The sequence below is a fragment of the Delphinus delphis genome, chromosome 1 (assembly GCF_949987515.2).
Source record: "Delphinus delphis chromosome 1, mDelDel1.2, whole genome shotgun sequence".
NCBI classification, from domain to species: Eukaryota; Metazoa; Chordata; class Mammalia; order Artiodactyla; family Delphinidae; genus Delphinus; species Delphinus delphis.
The window spans coordinates 133,258,535-133,282,728 of record NC_082683.1 but is presented as its reverse complement, the minus strand read 5'-3'; the positions used below and the strand labels follow the sequence as shown (position 1 = coordinate 133,282,728).

The following is a 24,194-nucleotide window of genomic DNA, read 5'->3' as shown; positions in this document are numbered from 1 at the left end:
CCTCTGTTGCCCTCTTCTTACTGTTGCACCAAACACTTGCTGTGCTCTGCCCCACCATGGAAGACTCTTGATAGTTCTTTCTTCCTTTTAATTTTTACCTTGCTTTATTCCCAAGAAGGACCTACCGCAGTTGTATCTCTTCTGCCCAGGTGTGCCGTCAAGTCTTGGAGGGAACCACGTCTAAGTAATCATCCAGCCAGCTGTTGAATGAATGAATCCCTTCCCTCCAACAGCAGGCATTGCTGGTCCCAAACCTGCCTGGCTGGAGGCGAACTTCCTCAAGTCGTAACCGGGCTGCAAGGCTTAAAACACTTTTATGCTTTACTTTTTTTTCTAACTGAAAAATTAGTACGTTATTGTTATAGAAAACTTGAAAGATGAAGAAAAAGTGTCATATAAGGAGTCAAACAGACATCACTCAGAAGCCCATAGTCAAATATTTTCGTTATTTCCTTCTAAAATTTTTTCTGTGTACGGGTTTCTCCTGCTATCCGAATGTAGAGCCTTTCCATGAAACCTTTCGTACGTCTCAATGGCATGAAGGGAAGAAGCAGTTACCTCAGTACACATCTTGCCAACAACGCACAAAATAAATCGAAAGGAAGTACAGGTGCTCACAGATACAGCTCAAAGCTATGGCATCTTGATGCGGAGATGCTGAGCGTAGTTTCTGGGAAGGAGCTTGGCAGGCCACTCTCGCTGCTTGGGGTACGCTCTGCCTCTATAACGGCTCCCACAAAACAAACGCTGAATGCTTTTTTCACTTTCTGCCTTTTTTTTGTAAAAGCGAAAATCCTCTTTGGACTTTTGTTTAGTTAGGAGGGAAAACAGGTACTAATGTAGGTCTTTGGTAAAAGCAAAGTGGCATAATGCCAACTTTCAGAAAGTGGGGGAGACCTGTCTGTGTATATATGTGTATAAATGTGTATACATACACACATGTGTTTTTAAATGGTTAAGAACATATGCAGGTGAAACTTTATTTTCTATTTATTTAATACTATAAAATTGAGATTTTCCATGTCATTCCTAAACAGGATTTTTAATATTGGTGTGAGAAAATCCATTGTATGGAAATACCATCACTCATGCATTTATTCATTCACAAATACTGAGCTCCTACAGCATACCTGGCACTGTTACAGGGGCTGGGGGTACACAGGGAAGCAGACAAAGCCTGCCCTCCTGGGGCTTCTGTTCCGTGGAGGTGACTGCAAATAAACCACTGTGTGCATGAGGGATGTTACCTTACACGGAGTGGAAGGGAAGGCATCTCTGAGGTCAGCATGGAGGGTGGACGGAAGCTGGGTGAGTATTCAGGGAACAAGTGTTCCGGGCAGAGGGAATAGGGAGAGCAAAGGGCCTATGATGGGACTGACTTGGTACAGTCGAGGAAGAGCATGGAGTCACTGTATCTAGAAAGTGGGGAGCAACAGGGGAGAGGGCTAAGAAGCAAGACCAGAGAGGCAGAGAGAGACTGGGTCATGGAGGGCCTGGTGGGCCCTGGAAGGAGCTCAGATTTTAATTCATCTTTCCCCCATTGTTAAAACACTTCAAGTGTGTCTCTTTTCTTTCCTACTCTTTCTCACTACTCCTCCCTTCTCTTGCCCTCCTATGTAAAACACAATGATGGACATTCTAGTATATAAGCCCTTGTCTATTCCTCCAATTTATTCAAATAGGAGAAATTCCTAGAAGGAGAGTCAGACTGCTTAAGTTTAAATCCTTGCTCTGCCGTTTACTAGTTATGTGACCTTAGGTTGCTTAACCTTTTTTAAAATTTATTTATTTTTGGCTGCGTTGGGTCTTCGTTGCTGCACTTGGGCTTTCTCTGGTTGCTTCGAGCGGTGGCTTCTCTTGTTGCGGAGCACGGGCTCTCCCCACTGCTTTACTGAGCGGGTCAGGTGAGGGAGTACGTGTAAATGTGCCTTTGCAACCTGTCAAGTGCTATAAAAATGCTACTTCTGGGCTTCCCTGGTGGCGCAGTGGTTGAGAGTTCGCCTGCCGATGCAGGGCACACGGGTTCGTGCCCCAGTCCGGGAATATCCCACATGCCGCGGAGCCGCTGGGCCCGTGAGCCATGGCCGCTGGGCCTGCGCGTCCGGAGCCTGTGCTCTGCAACGGGAGAGGCCACAGCAGTGAGAGGCCCATGTACCGCAAAAAAAAAAAAAATGCTACTTCTGTTTTCTTTAATCCCAGGTGCCACTGATTCCCAGACCACGAACCATTTCTGAGAGTTCCGCTGTATCAGTCAAGGAGGATGACGGGGAGTCCTCCAATGAGGCAGAGAAGAAAAAGTCTTCCGAAAACACCGCCCAGAGAGGAAAGCTCGGAGACGCGAAGGAGAATACAAAGGTGGAGGGATTCTTCTGTTCCCAGAAGGCGGAGCAGAGCTGGGAATCTGGGCTTTGGTAGTGCCCCTGTCCCTCCTGTCTCACCAGCATCACAGGTGGGGGAGGCTGGCTAATCTCATATTCAGAGGGAGAAGCAACACTGCAGGCCACAGAACTCGCCCTCCTCCCTCCAGGGCTTGGGGTTTGGCTGGCTCAGCTGGTTTCGCCCGAAGCCCGCCGGCGACGCGCCCCCCTCTGGAGATGAGGACGCATCTGACAGTCCTGACTCTGAGGTAACCTGGGCAGGGAGGGCGCGGAAGTTCCCCCTTCCAGGGGCCCTAGGAGGGTCTGGAGCTGGCATCCCTACCCTGGGCCAGGTGAAACAGGTTTAGTGATGGAAGATTGTGGGAAACAAATTGGTCCAGTGAGGAGAAAGGCAGATGATGAAAGGCCTTAGAAGTCAGGATGAAGAATTTTAACTTTCGAGGGCCAGGAGTTAACTTGGATCATTGAGCAGAGGACCGGCATAAAGAAAATGGAACTTGGGGGAGAGAAGGCCAGCATCTGGCCGCCATGTGGGCCCTGCAGGAGTACAAGCAGGCAGCACCGGTTTATTTACCGTCAGCGACACCTTCCTTTCTGCACTAAGCAGGAAGCCCCTCGAGCATCTGCTCCTCCCGGGCCCAGCCCGGGCCTCTCCCCGACGCCGCCCCCAGCTCCCCAGTCTCTGCCGGACGCTGGCGCCTTCTCCAGGGACACAGGTACCGCCAACCTCACGTCCTCTGGGCTGTCTGTGGTCCTCTCTGCACTCCCTGGGGGCGTGGGGGTGCCTTCTGGGAGTGGGGACTCCTCTGTCCCGAGCAGCGGGAACACCCCTGACTCATTGCTTCCTAGGTGGCAGTGAAGCCCGAGGATCAGCGTCCGGGGCGGGGAGAGCCGAGGGCACGGGGAACGGAGGCTTGTTGGGACCTCAGGTGAGCAGCCCACCAGCCGCCTCTGTGCGGACTGAACTTTCACGTGGGCTGCAGGTGCCGCCCTGTGAGGGCCTGACTCGTGGAGGATATGGAGAAAGCTTCTGTATTAGTTTGCTAGGGCTGCCAGAACGAGGTATCAGAGACTGTGCCATTTAAACACCAGAAACTTACTTCCTCCCGGTTCTGGAGGCTGGAGGTCTGAGATGAAGGTGCCGGCCATGTGGGTTTCCCCCGCAGCTTCTCTCCTTGGCTTGCAGCTGGCCATCTTCTCCCTGAGTCTTTACATGGTCTTACCTCAGTGTGTGTCTATGTCCAAATTTTCTCTTCTTATAAGAACACCAATCATAATGGGTTAGGGCCACTCTAATGGCTTCATGTTACCTTAATCACCTCTTTAACTTTTTTTTTTTTTTTTTTTGTGGTACACGGGCCTCTCACCGCCGTGGCCTCTCCCGCTGTGGAGCCGAGGCTCCAGACGCGCAGGCTCAGCGGCCATGGCTCACGGGCCCAGCCGCTCCGCGGCATGTGAGATCTTCCCGGACCGGGGCACGAACCCGCGTCCCCTGCATTGGCAGGCGGACTCTCAGCCACCGCGCCACCAGGGAAGCCCCCTTAATCACCTCTTTTTAAAATTTTATTTATTTATTTAAAATATTTATTTATTATTATTTATTTTTTTTGCGGTACGCGGGCTTCTCACCGCTGTGGCCTCTCCCGCTGTGGCGCACAGGCTCCGGACGCGCAGGCTCAGCGGCCACGGCTCACGGGCCCAGCCGCTCCGCGGCATGTGGGATCTTCCCAGACTGGGGCACAAACCCGTGTCCCCTGCATCAGCAGGTGGACTCTCAAACACTGCGCCACCAGGGAAGCCCTTAATCACCTCTGTAAAGACCCTGTCTCCAAATACATTCTGAGGTGCTGGGGTTAGGACTTCAACATATGAAGTTTGCAGGGAACAGGAGTTAGCCCGTAACTGCTTCCTTAGGTGATGTCTAGAGAACAGCCTTGGGACTTCCCTGGTGGTCAAGTGGTTAAGACTATGTGCTTCCACTGCAGGGGTCGTGGGTTCAATCCCTGGTTGGGAAACTAAGATCCTGCATGCCATGCGGCATGGCCAAAAAAAAAAAAAAAAAAAGAGAACGGCCTCTTTCCCTGTCCCAGTAGGAGCCAGAGTTCACCAGTATCCTTGGCAAGGGCTGTGATAAACTCTTGATGAATCGTCCACACCAGGATGGATTTCATGCCAACTGCTAGGAAAACATGTTTATTTCTTGTGGCCTGGTTACAGCACTCTTGTAGTATTCCAGGTCTTTCAAAGAATAGGAGGTTACTTTTTGTGATGCTATTAACACATTTATTATGGCCTTTTCTTCTCATGCAGCAGCACCAAGGCTCTGCAATGCCACCCTTGACCCAGGGGTTGGCTGTGCCCACTTGAACCACGTTTGTTTGTTCAAGATTCCCTGAGCTCTATCACATCTGCATCTCTTGACCAAAGTTGATGCTCAGGGAAGCCCTTGATGTTCTGGAATCTGGGGAGTGGTGACTAAGAGGATTTTCCATTATTTTCCATCACAGGGTGTTTCCTCTGGGCTCTACTTCAACCCTGGTGTTCTGCTTCCCCCACCCACCTTGAAAGGGGCTGTCCCTCTCTACAACCCATCCCAGGTCCCCCAGGTAAGGAGGCCCTGAGGGAGAGGGGTTAGGAGCATGGGTTCTGGATTAAGGAGACCCAGGTTTATATCTTACTTATAACAAATTACTGTGCCTGAGTTCTTGAGCAATGACTAACCTCTCTAAGCCTCAGTTTCTGCATCTGTAAAATGGGGTTAGTAGTAGCTACCTCAGTGGGTAGTTGTGAGGATTAAACCGGAGCATGTATGTGAAGGGCCTGGCACTCAGAAAATGCTCAGTCAATGTCACTATTATTAATATTTCACTTGACCTTTCGTAAGTCTTGAGACTCAGGAGAGACAATTGGTGTTGGTGTCAATGGTGTGGTTGCACCAGGGCTGTGTCCTGGGGGCAAGGGGATCATTGCAAAGTTTGATTGAAGCTAAACTCCCTGCTTCTGCGTGATCTGAGGCAGACTGATTGTTCTGATGCATTACTGGCCTCCCTTCTATATAAAGTTGAATTTCTTTCTCCTTATTTAAGAGGTGAAGGTGTTGGGTGAAAGCAAATACTGAGAACACCACCATGGGAAGCCAAATACAGCAGAAGGGTTTCTAGACCCTCAGGATGCCCAAGCTCAATCCAGCCAGTCAGCCCTGGTCGGAGTCATGCTTGGGGCTATAATCTAGTGCCACGCTTGTTCTTTTCCAGCTCTCCATGGCTACCAGCCTGAACCGGCCAAATCGCCTAGCTCAGCGCCGCTATCCAACCCAGCAATGACGAGAAGGACCACCCATCCCAGGCTGGTCTCCCTGAAGCACAACTTTTATGTTGTTCTCGTTTCTTAATCTCCCAGCCCCTCTGCCACATCAGGGCCCCCAAGAGGGTTGTGCTAGCCTGTTGCCTCCATGGGGCATAGAGAACGCAAGGGGACAGGGTCTCCCAGGACATAGCTCCGTTCAGTGTCTTAAGATTAGCTTCAGAATGATGGTGCAGATGGCTTCATCGGTTGGAAAAACTGGGCATAACAGCAGACTGGAGGTGAGCAGAATGCTGTGGCAGCAGCACTTAGAATGTGGCTTGAGATCTTCGGGAGATTCAGGGCCTAAGAATCCCACTGCTGGAATCAGTGATGACACCACTGGGCTCAGCAGCAGGAAATGACTGGGGGAGAGGCACTCAGGGCAATATTCTAGACTAACTTGCACAGGCTCCGGACGCGCAGGCTCAGCGGCCATGGCTCACGGGCCCAGCTGCTCCGTGGCATGTGGTATCTTCCCGGACCGGGACACGAACCCGTGTCCCCTGCATCGGCAGGCGGACTGTCAACCACTGCGCCACCAGGGAAGCCCTAGACTAACTTTGACTTCTTCCTCAGCCTTAGTTACAGACCAATTCATGGCTCTAGTTAGCAAAAGAGTTTTGAATCTCGGGAACTTATCATTGTTTCCCGTCATCATTCCCTCTTGGGTGACATTTTGGCAGTTTCCCTCTTGGTTTTAGTTTTGTGCACATTTTTTATGTGGTTCAGATTAATTATATTTCTCTCACTTTCTTAGCTGGTCCTATTTTTCCACATTCTGGCATCTGGCTATCAAGTTAGATTGCTGTAGGCATCATATTGTCATGGTAACTACTGAACCTAATGATGCAGATGGATGGAACATCAGTGTAATAAAGGATGGAAAATGTTCCCTAAAAATTCACTCCTTCCATAAGAGAGGAGGAATGAGTGCCCGAGTTTGTTAATACCTCCCTTCCTGCCTTGGGCCTTTGCAAATGGATGTTCGGAGGGTCAGAGGAGCCGGAGGGAGGAGGGGGACATCTTGGAAATTTCCATTTCTCCTTTCAAACCCACAATAGGAGTAACTCTTGCGTTTGTCAGATTTGCTGAAAATTATTCCTCACAAAGAACATTCTTTGTATGTGTAATTGTACATACAGGTTTTGTACTTTAACGTAATATGGTTCTGATGTTGATAGCGATTAAACCACATAATTTTATAGCAGATGCTTGTCTCCGGCTGGTTTTTGCAGAGGGAGAGAGCACACTGAGTGGTCTCTTCCCTGAAGTCTTTCTAATAATGGTTTCATTGTGTGATAGGTGCGAACAGCTGGTAAAAGCCCTTTGTTAATGAAGAATCTAGGGAATGATCCTCTTAACTTCTAAGTCTACTGCTATTTTTTCAGTTAAAAAAATATGGACAAAAGCTCCTCTGATGCAAATTGGTTACTCTGTTAACTAAATATTGCATGTTCTGTTCTCTAAAAAGTTTATTCATCTCTCAGATTAAATTGGGAAATGTGTGCACCAGTGTTTTGCATCTAGAAGGCCCTCAGTAAGTGCTGTTCCCTTTTTCCCTAAAAAAGACTGCAGCCCCTTCAGTTTGGTATGCTGACACCCAGTGGCGGTACCATGTCAGTAGTTTGTGAGTTTCATAGGCACCAAATTGTTTAGACTTGAATCCTGGCTCATCCACAGTTCATCTTGTAGTCTTGGACAGGGTTATCTAACTGTCCTGTGCTTTAGTTCCCTCATCTATAAAATGAGGATGATAATTACAATAGTACCTACCATATAGGGACAGTGCAAGAATTAAAGGAGTCAAGCTCTTAAAAAAGTACCTAGTACATGCTAAGCATTTTATGTGTGTGTTTTAAAAAAATTATTAGTATATAATCTAATAAGTAAAATTGCCTTATCTTGTTGCCTGTGATATTAAACTGTGGATTTTTCATTCTTTTTTTTAAAAATTATATTTTTGAAGTATAGTTGATTAATTCCTATTGCACAGCAAAGTGATTCAGTTATACATATATACATTCTTTTTTAATATTCTCTCCCATTGTGGTTTATCACAGGCTATTGAATATAGTTCCCTGTGCTATACAGTAGGACCTTGTTGTTTATCCATTCTGTATATAATAGTTTGCATCTGCTAATCCCAAATTCCCAACCCATGCCTCCCCCACTCCCCCTCCGCCTTGGCAACCACAAGTCTGTTTTCTGTGTCTGTGAGTCTGTTTCTGTTTCGTAAATAAGTTCATTTGCGTCATATTTTAGATTCCACGTATACGTGATATATGGTATTTGTCTTTCTCTTTCTGAATTATTTCACATAGTATGGTAACCTCTAGGTCCATCCATGTTGCTGCAAATGGCATTACTTCATTCTTTTTTATGGCTGAGTAGTATTCCATTGTATATATGTACCACATCTTCTTTATCCGTTCATCTGTTGATGGACATGTAGGTTGCTTCTATGTCTTGACTATTGTAAATAGTGCTGCTCTGAATATTGGAGTGCATTTAACTTTTCAAATTATGGTTTTCTCTGGATATATGCCCAGGAGTAGGATTGCAGGAACCACAACTCTATTTTTAGTTTTTTGAGGAACCTCCGTGCTGTTCTCCATAGTGGCTGTACCAATTTACATTCTCACCAACAGTGTAGCAGGGTTCCTTTTTCTCCACACCCTCTCCAGCATTTGTTATTTGTAGACATTTTAATGTTGAGCATTCTGACCAGTGTGAGGTGGTACCTCATTGTAGTTTTGATTTGCATTTCTCTAATAATTAGCAATGTTGAGCATCTTTTCATGTGCCTGTTGGCCATCTGTATGAGATTTTTCTTTCTTGATACAGGTGTGTAATGGGAAGAATAATTTAAAATTACTTCTCAATAGGTGTTCTTATGACTAAGCCAGTTTCTCTCCCTGAATCCCACCTGCCACCAATGTTAGGTCATGTGGCTTAGGGCCCCCAGGAACAATGACATAGGGGAAGTCCTACCCCATAAAAAGAAGCACTTTAGAGGAGGAGACTGAGGACCAAAGAGGAAGGTAAAGACATCGGATGCCTGTGTCCTCACTTCTGCCTCCTGTTGGGATTATTCATGGAAAACGAGTGACTACAGTGTCAACAAAGCAGGTACTGAGATTAGTTACTTCCCAGGCACAGGAAGTAATATGTGCAGCAGTGGACACATTTTATGAGGGGAAAATCAGAGGGTTTTATGCACTAGAAAGGGAGGAGGCCATGGTACTTATGCTAATGCATGATTGGAAGCTTGTACTCTGGCAAAGTCAGAATGCATCCATTAACAGGGAGCATGGTTGGTTAAAACAAGTCGTGTTGTTCATTTCCTGAGGGCTCGGGAAAGAGCCCTCAGTTGGGCCTAGTAAGGGTATGATGAACTGGGGTCTCTCAGAGTTCTTAGTTGTTTATCAGCTTTTCTTAGTGGTCGTGATGGTGGTGAGTTTGCTAAAGGTCATGACTGTTTTAGAGCTTTAGGGGTTAAAACCAGTTGTGGTGAAACAAAGCAAATGCAGCTGTAAGAAGAAAATACTCTGTTCCTCCTTTACAAGGTGGAAGCTTGGGGAGTAGAACAGGTTGTGCTAGAAATATGCTGCTGGGAACGGGGAGCCTGAGAACACTGGGCCCTTTTCTCATCTATAGCTCCCGAGAGGCTGCAAGCCTCTGCAGGCCAAGGAGAAGCTGGCTTTGGCTTGGGAGCCATAGCATCTTGGCCTTGGGTTTGATCATGGTCTGAGGCAGAGCCTCCAGCTCCCTGCAGTCTGGTGTATGTGGCCTCTTGCAGGCAATGATTGCACAGTGTCCCAAAAGGCCACAAGGGACCAGTTGTCCCCTGCAGATGCCAGGTCAGCGTCGGGCCAGACCAGCTACCTGCAAGGCGTAAGGCTGACCGTGTCAGCCATAGGCCTTCTTTCCCATCACCACAGGCCATTTTAGGGAGAGGAGATAAACAGAATTCTCTCTCTTTTAAAAAAGGAATGACCCAAAGACACTGTTTAAAAGGGAAGAAACTGATATATTGTTAATTGGCAAGTTTGTTTGTGCCCCTACTCCTCAATGGGGTATGAGCTTGGAGGAAGAATAGTTATAGGAAATAAAGAAGCTACATTTTTCTTAAAAAACTGAGTGGTAATGTGCAAATTTGCGATCCTGCTATATACATATAATTTAATATTTATATGGAAACATTTAAACCTAATGTTCCGTAATTTGGAAGAGAATAAACTGTTAAATTCCATGTAAGTGTCTTCATCACATATCACCATTCCTGCCTTCTGTCTAATCCCCTTATATGGCTATAAAACTGCAAACAAGCCTGCTTCCTCAGTCACCTATACATACTCCTCTTTCAGCCCTAACTCAAGCTTCAGGTTGCTCAGGATCAAAGTCTCTGCTAGCTTTTTTCTTTACCCTAGAAATCTCCTTTCTCTTTGGTTTCTTCCTCTGAGCAACCAAGAAGGGCAGGAGACTGCATCCACCTCTTCACTAAAATCAGAATATTTTCTTCCCACAGGAAATATGCAAAGCACTCTCGCACGTGAAAAGAATAATAGGTGTGTAATTTGGGTCTCTCCACTCACAGAGGTTTCTCTGACACTTCCCCCACCAAGAGAGTGGCATGGAAGTGCCTTTTCCCCTCTTGTTTTTGTCATCTTAAACTGGAAATTGCATATGGCATGGTCTGTACATAATAGGGTATTAGGTACTTACCTGGGTTTGCCTCAAACACGGCCTTCAACACTGCCTGCTCTCAATGAAGTACTTATACCAGGCACCATTCATTCAGATCCTTCAGAAATGGTTTCTTAATGAGATTTAAAGTTATTTTGAATAAGGATTTAGAGCATATTAAACTGTTTTCATTGCAATCTCACTAAGTAGAGGAATCTGCTTCCCATACTCTCTTCCTTTTTATATGTGTCTCCAGGTAATGGTACTTTGCAGGAACTAGGTCAACAGCAGTGCAACTCAGACTTGACTGACCCATGCAAATGTTGTTCTTTTAATGTGAGATGCCTTCCTGGTGTTTATCCAACTTAGAGCCGATTAAGTATCCCATTTTTAAAGAATCTCAAGAGAGAAGGATTCCATGGATTCCCCTGAGGTTTCAGGCTAGGGTTTCACACTCTCACACATTATTAGGAAGCTATTCCTAGTACTTTCCACCCAAATCACTCATGTGGCTCTTTACGACTCTCAGCTGGTCCTCAGCAGAGACGGAAAACAGCAGCTCCCCACCACCTGTGCCTGGAGCTCTTCCAACGTTCTGTAAGCCCATTAAATCATGTCTCAGCTTGTGAAATGAAGGCTTGCAAAATGGGGTTTTCTTGACTAAAGTTGGGGATTAAACCAGCTAAATGCTTGGAATCTTTTGGTAGCTATGGTGACCAGACATTGTGAATTGCAGTAACAATAGAAATATATTTATTGAGTACTTATGTGATAGGGGCCGTGCGAGCGCGGATGTTAGAGCCAGACAGTTATCGCGAGACCCCGAGCGCGGCCGGCAGTCAGCCTCGCAGTGGTCCTCCAGGCAGAGGGTGCGGTGAGAGGCGGATCGCGTCCTTCTCCCTCGGGCCCTCCAGGGCCTCTGGCTTCGGGCCTGGCGGGTGAAATGGGAGGCCCGGGGACAGGCTGAGGGCTGTGTCCCGCAGAGCTCTAGAGCCCTCTCCACGGCCGCCCACTGGCCAGGCCCAGGCCTGGAAGCAGCAGGCCAGAGAGCAGCAGCGAACCTCTCCCACATCCCCACCTCTGCGACCTAATGGTGGTGGCATCTCCATGGGTCACAGTCCGTGGAGGCTTCAGCAACTGGAATATATGGACACTGCCACTAAGGTAACAGCTTCAACCAGCTTCAGTCTCTCTGTTCAAGTTTCAAAAATTGGTCCAGCTGGGATCAGTTGTCTACCCCTAGGAGGTGGCCAGAGGTCAGGGCTAAGTTGCAACGACATTGCACATTATTACTTTGGGTCCACCTCTGTGGTTGGCGCTATTCCCAAAGAGGGGCAGTTGTGAGCTGGGAGTTAACCTTACTGGTATTTGCTACACATATTCCTATTGATCCTAAGCAAATGATTCTTTCCAGTTTAAATGAAAAGCCTGAGGGACTTCCCTGGTGGTCCAGTGGGTAAGACTCTGTGCTCTCAGTGCAGGGGGCCTGGGTTCGATCCCTGATCGGGGAGCTAGATCCCTCATGCATGCCGCAGCTGAGTCCGCGTGCCACAACGAGGATCCTGCGTGCCGCAACTAAGACCCAGCGCAGCCTAAATAAATACATAAATATTTAAAAAAAAAAAAAAAAAGAAAAGAAAAGCCTGAGGGCCAGCTGGGTCCTGGGAGCCTGGCTTCCTCAGTGATGATGGCTGGGCAGGGTCTGGCCCTGAGGGTGCCATCAGCTGACATCTGCCTCCTCAGCCGGGGCTGGGCACTGGTGGGAGGACCCAGACTGGGTGCTGGATGAATGCTCCCCGGGAGGGTAACCAGCCTGTGCAGGGACCCCCTCCTCTTAGCCAGGCCTGGACCTCGGAGGGGGAGAGTTGAGCCTTGGGACCTTGTCCTTTCTTGTCAGAAGAAAGAATAATGTTTATTTTGGTGGAGGTTTACAGGAACATGGTGACCTGACCATGACCTGACCTCAAGAACAAAGAATCTGACACCAAGAAGTCTGCAACAACTAATCATGCCACTCCCTCACCTTTCCTATAAAGGGCTTGCTGAAAGCTTTTGGGGAGTTCAGGGTTTTTAATGCATGAGTCACCTGTCTCCTTGCATGGCCCTGCAATAAACCTTTCTCTGCTCCAAACTCTGGCGTTATGGTATTGTTTGGCCTCACTGTGCGTCCGGCACATGGACTTGCGTTTGATAACACTTACTTTGTGTCAGGTGCTGTGATATACATTCTATGAAGTATATAGTCGTATTGCAACGTTTATAGATGAGGAATCTGAAAATTCAAGAGATAGATTAAAAATTTGTGCAAGGTCACACAGCTCGTAAGGATGGAGCTGGGATTAGAATCCAGGTAGTCTGGTCTCAGAATCTCCGCTTTCAGCTACATTGTCCCTGGACGTATGTACATTTATTTGTTCACTAATTCATCAAATATTAATTCAATGATGTGTCAGGCATTGCACAACTTTCTCAACAAGGTGGTCTTCACACTTAAAACACTCAAAGTCTAGTGAGGGAGACAGACAAATGAACACAGAAATTACTGCCTAATGTGAGAACTGTTGTACTTAAAAATATATTCAAAAAACTTAGTTACCATGATATCCTTCCTAATGTAGGAATGTCATATATTTATATAATTTGCAGGCTAATATATAATATGTTCAAATTATACCACATACTGCTAGTTACAATCAAGGTGAAGTTTGTTGCTAGTGGGTAGGAAAGCAAATTTAAACATTCGAGCCAAAGTTTAAAGAGGCATTAAGTTGTGGAGGGTGAGCATGAAGACTGAAGGAACAAGGGTCATGGAGCATTGTGATGACAAGGGTCATGCAGCATTTTGATGACAAGTGTGTGAAGCATTGTGATGACAAGGGCATGGAGCATTTTGGTGAAAATTGCATGGAGCCGTGGCCTTGGCAAAGAGGATGATCTGATTTACATATGCCAACCTGCCATCACAGAGTCCCTGCTTGCTCCTTCTGCCTTGTCCAAGATCCTGAGGCAGAAAAAGTTTGAATATTGCAGTGGAACTCTCTGAGGGAAGGCTACAAGGTGAGGAGTGTGTGTGAATTATGTGGGTTTGCACATACATGTACGCCATCCCATGAGGACCCATTCTCAATGGGTCTCTTTTCAGCTTTTCACTTTTCTAGACCTTTATTTCCTCTTTTTCCCAGTTACTTTTTATCTGGAAGACAGCCTCTCCATTAAGCTGGTATTGTGGCTGATAGTGTGTAGCTCTCCATGGAGTCCCATTTACCAGAACAGGGTATGACATATCATAGGTCAATCAATCTGAACTTTTGGCTAGAAAATTTTAGCCAGGTATTATGTTCCATCAGTCTCGGTTCTTAGAAATCAATGGCCTGGGCTTTTAAAACATGTCTTTGAGTTCTAAGAGCCAATGTAAAGGATGATCACTGACTGTTTCTTTTTCACTGTCCTTGTGTTCTACAATCATGATTTGACATCACGAGGAGACCTCTTTGTCCTGGAGGAGAAATAATTTGAGTTTTGCGCTATTAGATTTTATTTCTACTTCTCTGAGTATTTGGATGAATTACCCATAAATTGAGAACAAATCACAGCCTTACACTCATGACTTCTTTATGTAAATTTTCAGTGTCTTCTCCTTGAAGACAACAACAAACTGACCCCCAACCTCACCGATGGTGTTAGTCATCCTGATAATGCCCCTCAGTTAACATCTCAAGTCGGGATCCAGTTGCACTTGCTTTGTGCGACAGGTATTCGAACGACAAGCTGCAGATACATTGACATTTGCTAAATCAAATTAGTTTTAAAATGAACTGGAGTGGCTTGCAATTTGAAGGTAATTGATGTTAAGCCCCTAAAATTAAAAAAATGATTTGCAAAGAAAACAATCACCCCAAATGTATCTCTTACTTTGTAGAGGCTGTCTTTGCGGTCTCAGGGAAGGCACTGTAGTAAGAGCGAGAAGACTTCCACTTCTAGGCTCACATCTCCCACGAGCTAAACTGGTGACTTTAAGTAAGTTAATTGAATTTCTCTGTGTCCCCAAACTTCTCAGCTAAAAACTTGGATTTGCTCATTCAACAAATGAATTAGGACCTCCCATGATAGACAGGTGAAAATAAGGACTAGCTCTCAAAGAGCTCACAGATGAGATGGGAGACCAGGTGACCAAGTGTATTCCAAGATAGCTGTTGGTCCAAAGAGCTAGTGATGTGCTGCAGAGGCCCCTGATGCTGCCTACCAGGGAAGGAGGTGATTGGAAGTTTCTGGAGGAGGTAAATTTATGGATGAAAAGACCATGGACCAGACAAGTTAGTCAATTTTCCTAAATCCCCTTAATTAAAGTTTTGGCTTCCAGGCTGATGGTCTTTTCCTTTGAATATGAGAACATAATTTAAAATGTAAAGCCTTTTTATTATTATGTTGAGAGTGTGTCTGTAGTAATAAAAACATCAATAATAATAACTAAGATTTTGTGCTAGGCATTGTTCCCAGAGTTTGCATGTGTTTAGTCATTAAACTCTCTTCACATACAATGAAGTAGATATTTTGAAGAAATTAAGCACAGAGTTCAAATAACTTGCATAGCATTGCACAGCTAATGATGGAGCCGGGAAAGCATCGTGCTTGGTGCTTCACATATGTTGTCTTCTTTAATCCTTAAAATAACTCAAACAGGTAGCTTTATTAGCCTCACTTCACAGATGAGAAAATGAAGGCACAGAGAGTTTAAGTAACTTTCCCAAGATCACACAGTAATTAGGGGAGCTGGGATTTGAACCTAAGCAGTCTGGCCCCAGAACCTAGACCCTTACCTTCTGTTCTCTTAGTTTAAAGCAGTTGAATCTGTTCTGCAAACCCAAGCAAGACCACTGAAACTTATTTCCAGTTTGACACTGCCATCTCAGCTAAGGTGAATCTCTGCTCCTCTGCTTCTCTGCTCCTCTGTAACTGAGGAATATTACTTATTATCTTAAGTGTTTATGCATATGTCTATTTTTTCCATTAGACTTGTGACTTCTCAGGGACAGGGGTGATACAATTTACTCATCTTTATATTTCCAGCACCTTGTACAGTGTCTTATGCCTAATAAGGGCTCAGTATTCAAAACAGACCTGAATGAATAATTTCCCATCAGGAGAACTTGAAAACTGTTTGCAAGAAAATATCCACAAATTATTTCTGGCCTAGAGATTGCCATGTGGGGTCATCCTACGGTTTGATCCATCTCTGCATCTTTAGAATTTGAGACAGGTCTTGGTATATAGAAAACATTAAAAAAAAATCCATGAATGAATGAATGGCTTAGTAAGGGAGGCAAGAGGTGCAAATGAGAATCATTGCAGCTTTTGGGAAACTGTCCATGGGAGAGGTGATAGCAATCTCTGGGAGAGGGAGCCTAGGCTCCTTGCAGAGACCCCCAGCAGGCAGCCTTCGTGGCAGCTGATGGAAGGGAGGCGCCCGCTTGAAGTCAAGGCCAGTGATATTCTGCACTGACAGCTCCTCATTTGACCCTCAGGGGTGCTTATTTCTGGCAGAAGCATTTCTTGGTTTTAGAAGGTACTTCACCCCTTTACAACCTGTGTAATTGCTGTTGGAATGCTTTGCCCTGGTAGTGTCTTAATTATGTCAAATTTTATACCAAGGGCTTTAACTTAACGCTGCATTTGCAATTCTAAGACCCCCTACTCTTGGCACTGCCAGGAAACACATTTTCTAGATGTGGGACATGCTGACCCAGAGCTTGTTTTTGCATTCTTCCACAAGGAGGGGTGGGGTGGGGACAGGATCCGGGGAGCCAGGCAAAAGGAGACGTGTGTCAGGAGAATAATCTCAATGCTTCTAGAAAGAAAAACCCACCTCTAAGTTACCCTGCTCCAAGCGCTGCTTGGATGGAGGCTGCTTGGATAATTGCAGGATCCGAGGCTGTTCGCGTTTAGTTAAATTGTATAGTTTTGCTCTCTGTGGGTTTTACAAAAAAGCCACCTTTTTATTATCTGCCTTTCATCAAGCAGAACATGCCCCTAGAGTCACCTTTCCTCTCCCCACCATGCCACCCCAATAACGAGAAGGAAGCCATCTGCCAAGAAAACAAACACAATATAAAAATTATACAAATACATAATCCCCAACCCAGAAGGGAAGGAGCAGCTGCCACCTGGTACCAAGCAGAAAACAGTTTAATATTTATCCAGAATAGAAGGTCCCCCAACAGGCCGTAATTCCTCTGTGGGGTGGGGCGGCTGAGGGGAGGTCAGGGATGGGAATCACCTCCAAGGTCTGGGTCTAAATAGGGACATAATGGGAATCAATTCAGCGAGCTCAGTGTTGCTGTCTCCTGTCACGGGGTGCATTCAGGAGGCACCTGAGGAGGCCATCAATCTGTCACCGGAAAGGGGAGAGGAGCGGGGAGATAGGAGGCAATTGGAAATGAGCATCACTGGGGACTTTTCCTCCAGCTGGAAGTGTCGCTAGAGAAATATGGAGCAGAGCCATCCCCAAGGTAAGGTAAATGGGGGCTCTTGCCCCTGGCCTTGGGGAGTGGTGCCTGGGAGAGATGAAAATCTGCTCTATCGCATTTCAGACAAGGCTCTTTTCTTACTCCTGATCTGGTCTTGGATTGGGATGAAATTTTACTCCCCTTGCCTGAGAAATGCACTTTCCAATGCTTCAGCCGACTCAAGGCTTGCACTGATTTATATATAACTTGTATCTAATTCCTTAATCAAATGCTCTGTGACTGAATAGGAATGCAGTTATTAGAAATTGTGCAGTGCATGAGAGCGACTCAATCTTCCGTTTTATTGATAAATCAGCATGTTAAAACAACGATGCCCGCCGACATGACAGTTCTTTCTAAGGAAGAGGCAGTTTACAGAGCTGTGTAAATCAGAAGTGTCCTTACGCTGTGGTTGGGGAGACATGCTATGGCAAAATGTCTACCAATAAAGTGGAGTATTACAGCAAATTACCCAGTTTATACATGCAGGCGAAGCGTCGTTTCTCTTGCCATGTTCGAGAGCCGATAAAGCTTGCAAATGTGATGGGAGCCACTATTTCTGCCTCTGTGCAGCTGTTTATCAGCAGCCTTTTAACACATTTTCACATATTAATGAGGTGGCATAGCAATTCCAGAATTAGAACAGTGGGATGTATCATTGTCTGCCTTATCTCAAGATATGCCTGCTGTCAGCATCATTACCAGGGTGTGCACCACGGAAGATGGAAATTTTGGTGGATGAACCATGTGCACGTGACCTCTCCTTCCCGGTGCCTTCAACCCCCTCATCTCTGATCATACCTGCATTGGCCCTGGCACTGTTATTTGCAGGTCTTGCTGCATTTTGCAACTTTGTCTTTTTGTTTCATTTTTTCTTTTATTTTAATCAAAGTAGAATGGTCTTATTATATTAGTTTCAGGTGTAAAAGAGTGATTCAATATTTTTATACATTATAAAATGATCACCATGATAAGTCTAGTTACCACCTGTCACCATACAAAGTTATTCCAATATTATTGACTATCTTTCCTATGCTGTACTTTACATCCCAGTTATTTATTTTATAACTGGAAGTCTGTACCTCTTAAACTCCTTCACCTATTTTCACTCATCCTCCCTCCCCCTCCCCCTGGCAATCACTGGTTTGTTCTCTGTGTCTGTATGTTTCTGTTTTGCTTTGTTTTCTTTTTTAGATTCCACATAAAGTGAAATCAGAGGGTATCAATATTTGTCTTTCCCTGTGTGACTTATCTCACTTAGCAAAATGCCCTCTAGGTCCATCCAGGTTGCTGCAAATGGCAAGACTTCATTCTTTTTTATGGTGAGTAATATTCCATTACATATCTATATCTGTATCACATCTTCTTTATCCATTCATCTATTGATGGATACTTAGGTTGCTTTCATGTCTTGGCTATTGTAAATAATGCTGCAATGAATATTGTTTCATGATTTATGTGTCAATAGGGCTTGAAAATTCTTCTTTCCTTCTCCATTTTCTAAAATAGTCCCTGGCGTTTAATAGGTACTCCATAAATATTTAATGAATGAGTGGGTAGGTGGATGGATGAAAGTGTTTGTTTACTCAGAGACGAACCTCTGCAGGCACAGTCTACCTGTCATTGTGGCTTCAAGGAACAAAATAGGTATGAGGCACGGTTTTCCTTGAATTTGCATACAAATGGTAAAATGGCAAATGAGATCTCTGAATTAAGAGCCATCAGAGAACTTACAGAGCATTTAACCTGGAGATTTCCAAACACAGGTCTGCAGCTGGGGCCAGAACAATGCAAAGTTTTCACCAGTTTGCAATGAGATGAGAAAATTAAAAATACAGTGAGTGTTCATGGATCTACATGAATTATCTGCTAGAATTCTTAGATTAGGTCTTTCTACTTTATTTGGCATTAAAACATCCTTTCTTTTATAAAATGATGGTAATAGTGGATGCTAGCCTTTACTTGGCAAAACGAAAAGATCCTAAGTCCCCCACATTTTGGGAGGTTGGGGAGGGGAAGTTTAATTAGTCTGTGAAATCCCAAAATCTGGAGCCATGGTTTAACTCATCTATGTCTTTTGAAAAAAATTCACTGAAATCACCCTATTGGTTTTAAGTGAGACACTGGGCTGCTTAAAAGAATTAGCTCATCGCAGCCAATGATAAGATGCCTCAAGCCCTACAGGCACCTCTCTGTCTTGTCTCTTCAGAGCAGGGATCCAGGCTGGGCCTCAGCAGGGATCCAGGCTGAGTCTTGCAGTAATGCCGTGACTAGGCTATAGGAGATTTCCTAAATCCAGGTCAGTCCCTGTAACAGGAGTACAGAAGCCAATACATTGATGTCTCATACATTTTCTTCTGTTGCAGACGTAGTTGCTGCTTTGTCTTTAGGCGAAACATATATATGCTCTGACTGTGTAAATACAGAGCCCCTCTCTGAGCTATGAGAATTCTAGTTGGTGTGGGAAAAAAAAGACTCTGCATAGACACATCTGCACAATCACGTCTCCTTTCTCCGAATCCCCTCAGCTCCTACTATCTATGCCACACAGCATAGCCCTTGGTTTTTACACTGTCTTCTGTGCTCTGTTTATTATTCATAAGTCTTATCTCCCCTAAAGAATGGGAACACTCTATTTGAATCCTGTTATTAATTGATAAATTTTCTTTTTGTCAACACAATCTTTTTTGGAGGCTGTTGGCCGCTCACGGTTCTACATATGTCAGGGAGATCAGAGATTCTGTCGACCTGGTTTCCAGCCCTGGCTCTGTGACTGGTGGATGACCAGTGTACGAGTGAGCACTGACTCTCACAGCACCTGGATCCCTGTCACTAAGAGGGAGTAACAGCACTGACCTGCCTCATGGAGCGAAGTGCTATATGCGTTAACTGCGTAATGATGCTAAAGCTCTTCGAGAATATAAACGTGAAACATTATCATTATGGTTAATACTAGTCTTCGGTTTTCAAGTTTTTTTTCCTTGAAGAGGAGAGGCAGAAAGATTATTTAAAGAAACAGTGAACAGAAGGCTACAGTTTGTTCTTAATTCATGACTGACTTTGATCAGAATGTCATAAGCAGTGGGAATGCGGTCTTGAAGTCCTGAAGGTAACTATTTCTACTTCAGGGCATGAAGGCTTCTCTTTAGGAAGAGAAATAGTGTTTCCTAAAAGCTTCTACTACAAAAGAGGCCAAGCTGAGTAGACAGAGCTGGCCTCAGTCTTGAACATCTTGCCATGGAAGGACCCAGAAGCAGGAGAGACTGCAATGATTTTTTAAAGTCCCTACAGTTTTTTTAGAATTTCAAGAGTGAAAGGATTCTTGGAGATCCAAAAATCCTTGTTCAGTGTCCTTTCCACTTGTCACAGGCATCGGTGGATCCCCAGTGGTATGTCTCCTATTGCTTCTGTAACAAATTACCACAATCTTAGTGGCTTAAAGCAACACAAATTTATTATTTTGCAGTTCTGGAGGCCACAAGTCTGAAAAGAGTCTTAAGGGGCTAAAATGAAGGTGTTAGCAGGGCTGGTTCCTTCTGGATCCGGGGGAGACTCTGTTCCTTGCCTCTTTCAGCTCTGGTGGCTGCCCACATTCCTTGGCTTGTTGCCACATCACTGCAATCTCTGCTCCCATCATCACATGGCCTTCTCTTCTCTATCAAATCTCCCTCTTCCTCCCTCTTATAAGGAGCCTTTTGATTACATTGGACCCACCTGGATAATCCAGGATAATCTCCCCATCTCAAAATCCAGACCAAGGGAACAGTAACAGCCATGAGGTCAGCACGCTGCGGGGGATGCAGGAGGAGGGGGCAGTAGGAGAAGAGCTCGCTGAAGGGTGTGGTGGTGGGGTGGGTTGTGGGGGGCAAGGTCATATAGGATTATGGGCCAAGGTCAGGACTTTGGCCTATACTCTAAGTGAGAGGGAAACTACAGTTGGATTTTGAGCAGAGGAATGACTGACATGATCTGACTTGCACGTTTCCAGGACCTCTCTGGCTTCTGGGTGGAGACAGGAGGCTCTTGCAATAATCTAGGCAATCGGTCATGGTGGTTGGATCAAGGTGGTGGGAAGTGGTGGATTTCTGGATATATTTTCAAGGTTGAGCTGTTAGAATTTGCTGATGAATTGGCTGTGGGGTGTGAGAGAAAGATAGGAGTAAAAGTTGACACTTAGGTTTTTGGTTTTAGCAGCAGGAAAGTGGGGAAAAACTGCAGGAAGAGTGTGGAGAAGGTGGAGAGTGTGGTATGGACATATTAGGATTTGAGAATTACAAGTGGAGATGTGTCAAGCTATGCAGCTGGATTTGCTAGTCCATGGTTCAAAGGAGAGTAGGGAAAATCTTCAGAAAATAAATACTCAAAACCTATAAAGCCTGCTTACTTCTTAAAGGACGAAGGAGAAGCCCTTTAATACGACATCTAGGATTTTCTATGGGTTGGTTTTAGCCTCATCTCTCATTGAGCTCCTACACCCAAGGTTTCAATCACTGATATTTTTCAAAACCCCTTGCCCTTTCATGCTTCATTGTCTCTACTTGTGTTGCTCCCTCCACCTAGAGTATGCATCCCTCCCTTGCCACCAAAATCCTATTCATCCTTCAAGGCCTGTGAGCCTCTTCTCATTGCTTTAGTTGAAATCCATCATCCCCTCCTCTGTGCTCCCAGGTAGACAGGTGGTGTGTTCTCCATCTACCTTATATCTGACTACTTGTGTTTGTCTATATCTCTACTAGATTGTGAGTTCCTTGAGAGTAGGGAAGGACCATGGTTCATTGGTCCTTATATCTCGAAGATGTCTCCAAGATGGAGACAGAAAGGGGTGTGATCCTGAAAATCAGAATCCTCAGTCTGTCAGTTTACCACTACTGGTTTTGAGGTAGAAATGCATGAAGACATGGCCAGACAAGAGTACACTATTGATGACTACACGTTGTTGGCCAAAACCCGCATGTGGAACCCATAGCCCAGGGAGCTCGCTTCACCAGGTGAGAGTCACAGTTTCTTCTTTGCCTCCTGAGGAGCTCAAGGATTAGACTAAAAACTGGCTTCCTTGGTCCCTTTCTCACACCCAAGGCTTGAACACTGTGTGTGAAGGCAAGAGGGCAAGGACAATTGAATCTAACAGGGAGATGGTCCAGGGAAATACAGCTTAGAGCAGAGCTGGTCTAAGTTAACCTCTGAGGCATTGGGAGATGGAGGTGGTAGGAAGTTGAAGGCTTAACTTATCACACTAACCAAATATAGGGACATAGTCTGGAAATTGAGGGACTAGATAGGAGGGGAGAGAGCCAGGCAGGGATGCAGGAGCATTTGACCTGTTGCTTATTGCACAGAATCTCCTGTGCTGCATCATGGTCCAGTAGTGCTCTAAGCAGTGTCCCACACCAGTGCACCTCCTCCTTGGCAATGAGCTGCAATGAGGAGAGCCTGATTCCACCACGAGATGGAGCCTGCCCCTGCATCTGGCCCTGATTTTCACCTAGCAGGTGCTGAATAAGTTTTCATTGGATTTGCCAAATTGGATAAATCCTCAGGAATGCACATGTATTCCCAATGGAAAGACTTAGGGGTTTCTCTGTGTCAATGACAGCAAGTGTGATAGAAATCTAAGGTTCTCCTGCAATCCTAGTATAAGACATAGTATAGTGTAGTGGGCAAGGGTGAGGGCTCTGGAGCTGTGTGATCTTGGACAAGTTAACCTTCCAGGGCCTCAGTTTCCTCATCCATAAAATGGGAGTAATGATATTTCTCACCTCAGAATTTTTTTGAATTAACTAAATGAGTTAATACTTGTAAATACTTATAACAGTGCTGGGCACATAGTGAATGTTGGATATGTTCTAGCTATTTTACAAGTGTGGGTTACCTATAGAATGTCAGAGAGTCGTATGTCAGAGGATGTCTCTAGGTCTTTGTTCTAAAAAGGTTTAAAATTTCTGAGGAAGAAAGATTTAGATTTTTATCATGCTGTCAGTCTCTTCTACCTGAATATTTTACCTGAATATGCAGCCCATATCCTGGCAGCAAACATGACTCTTCTTATCCAGAGGGACGACCATTATTGGAGCTGGTTATGGGGCTGATATTTAGGCAGCTGCCTTTTGGCATGATCCCAAGTGAAATGTTTGAGCTGGCTCTTCCCTCAGACTCAGAAGTCACCTGCTAATGTGAACTTCAATGGTCCTGGGATGCTCAGCTGGAATCTCTGGCTTGTGTCACACCAAGCAGGTGGTCCGGGACCAAAGGGACAGTAATTGGCAACAATGGTTGTTGGAAGGTTACCAAGGCCCGGGAACATTCTCATTGGGGGTGTGTGTGTGTGTGTGTGTGTGTGTGTGTGTGTGTGTGTGTGGTCTCTCCAGATGGGTAAAAAGGATCATACTAGGAATCCCTGAAGCAGTATTTTCTTCTCAACTTTCCTGGCTTTCATTGTTCAGAATTTCATTTTTGTCTTGGTAGTTTAAGGATCTTTTCAGTACATCCTTCTGCTCTTTTCTCCCTCCTATTAATATTTGTCTGACCAGTTAGAACTGTGACCTGGGAATCCTACATGCCTTTCTGATGGTATCCTTTTAACTTTTTTATTTACCTTTTTAAACTACATTTCCCCCCATTTCTATGAGGATCATCCTTGAGCAGTGAAAACTCTTGATGGTAAGAGGTGTCTGGGAGGGGCAGAGGGACTCTTAGGTAAATAAAGACTTTTGTTTTGCTGCCTGATTAATTAAACCTCCCCTCTCCCTATATTCCAGTGTCAATGACTCCTGTCACTTTCTGAATTCCAAGAGGAGAATTTACTTTTGCAATCAGAAAAAAAAATCAATGCTCAAAGGTCTCTCTTTTTTTAACCCTATTTAGTTGGATCAGTTATAATCTTTTATTTCCTGTGATAGATTTTACACACGAATATTCATTCAACAAATATTTACTAAGTGTCTGCTGGGGCAAGACCCAGTTCTAGCGTTGAAGGGGAATATAAAATATATAATACATTTCTATCTATCTACACATATGATGTACATTATACTCTAACTAGGGGGGACACAGCATATGCAAAAGTGGGGGACCATACTGAAGAAAAAGTTGAGAAACAGTGCTTAGAACCTCATGACTTTTGCTCAGTTTGTTATAAAGAAACTTTTTTTTTTCTTACAGGGAGGAAATAATTCTGATGTCACTGAAATGTGTGAAGATTCATCCCTCCCCCGAGGGTATGTGTTCAAAGGGGGTGGTCCACACTTAAATTCTACCCAGAGCATTGTTGCTTATGGCCCATGAG

At 45.0% G+C, this 24,194-nt stretch overlaps 1 protein-coding gene across 2 annotated transcripts in view; it reads left to right on the top strand.

Moving 5' to 3' along the window:
- The window catches only part of SEC16B (SEC16 homolog B, endoplasmic reticulum export factor), a 40,756-nt gene extending 33,014 nt beyond the window's left edge, over nucleotides 1–7,742 (top strand). Inside the window, exons 21-26 of one of the 2 annotated variants that reach the window (XM_069541518.1) lie at nucleotides 2,200–2,355; nucleotides 2,528–2,626; nucleotides 2,986–3,094; nucleotides 3,228–3,307; nucleotides 4,886–4,984; nucleotides 5,633–7,742. In XM_069541518.1, the coding sequence (XP_069397619.1) occupies nucleotides 2,200–2,355; nucleotides 2,528–2,626; nucleotides 2,986–3,094; nucleotides 3,228–3,307; nucleotides 4,886–4,984; nucleotides 5,633–5,701 (612 nt within the window). In that variant the 3' untranslated portion in view covers nucleotides 5,702–7,742. Of the gene's footprint in view, nucleotides 1–2,199; nucleotides 2,356–2,527; nucleotides 2,627–2,982; nucleotides 3,095–3,227; nucleotides 3,308–4,885; nucleotides 4,985–5,632 lie in introns of both variants that reach the window. The other variant, XM_069541517.1, reaches the window with a different exon arrangement.
- The last annotated feature ends 16,452 nt before the right edge of the window (nucleotides 7,743–24,194 follow it).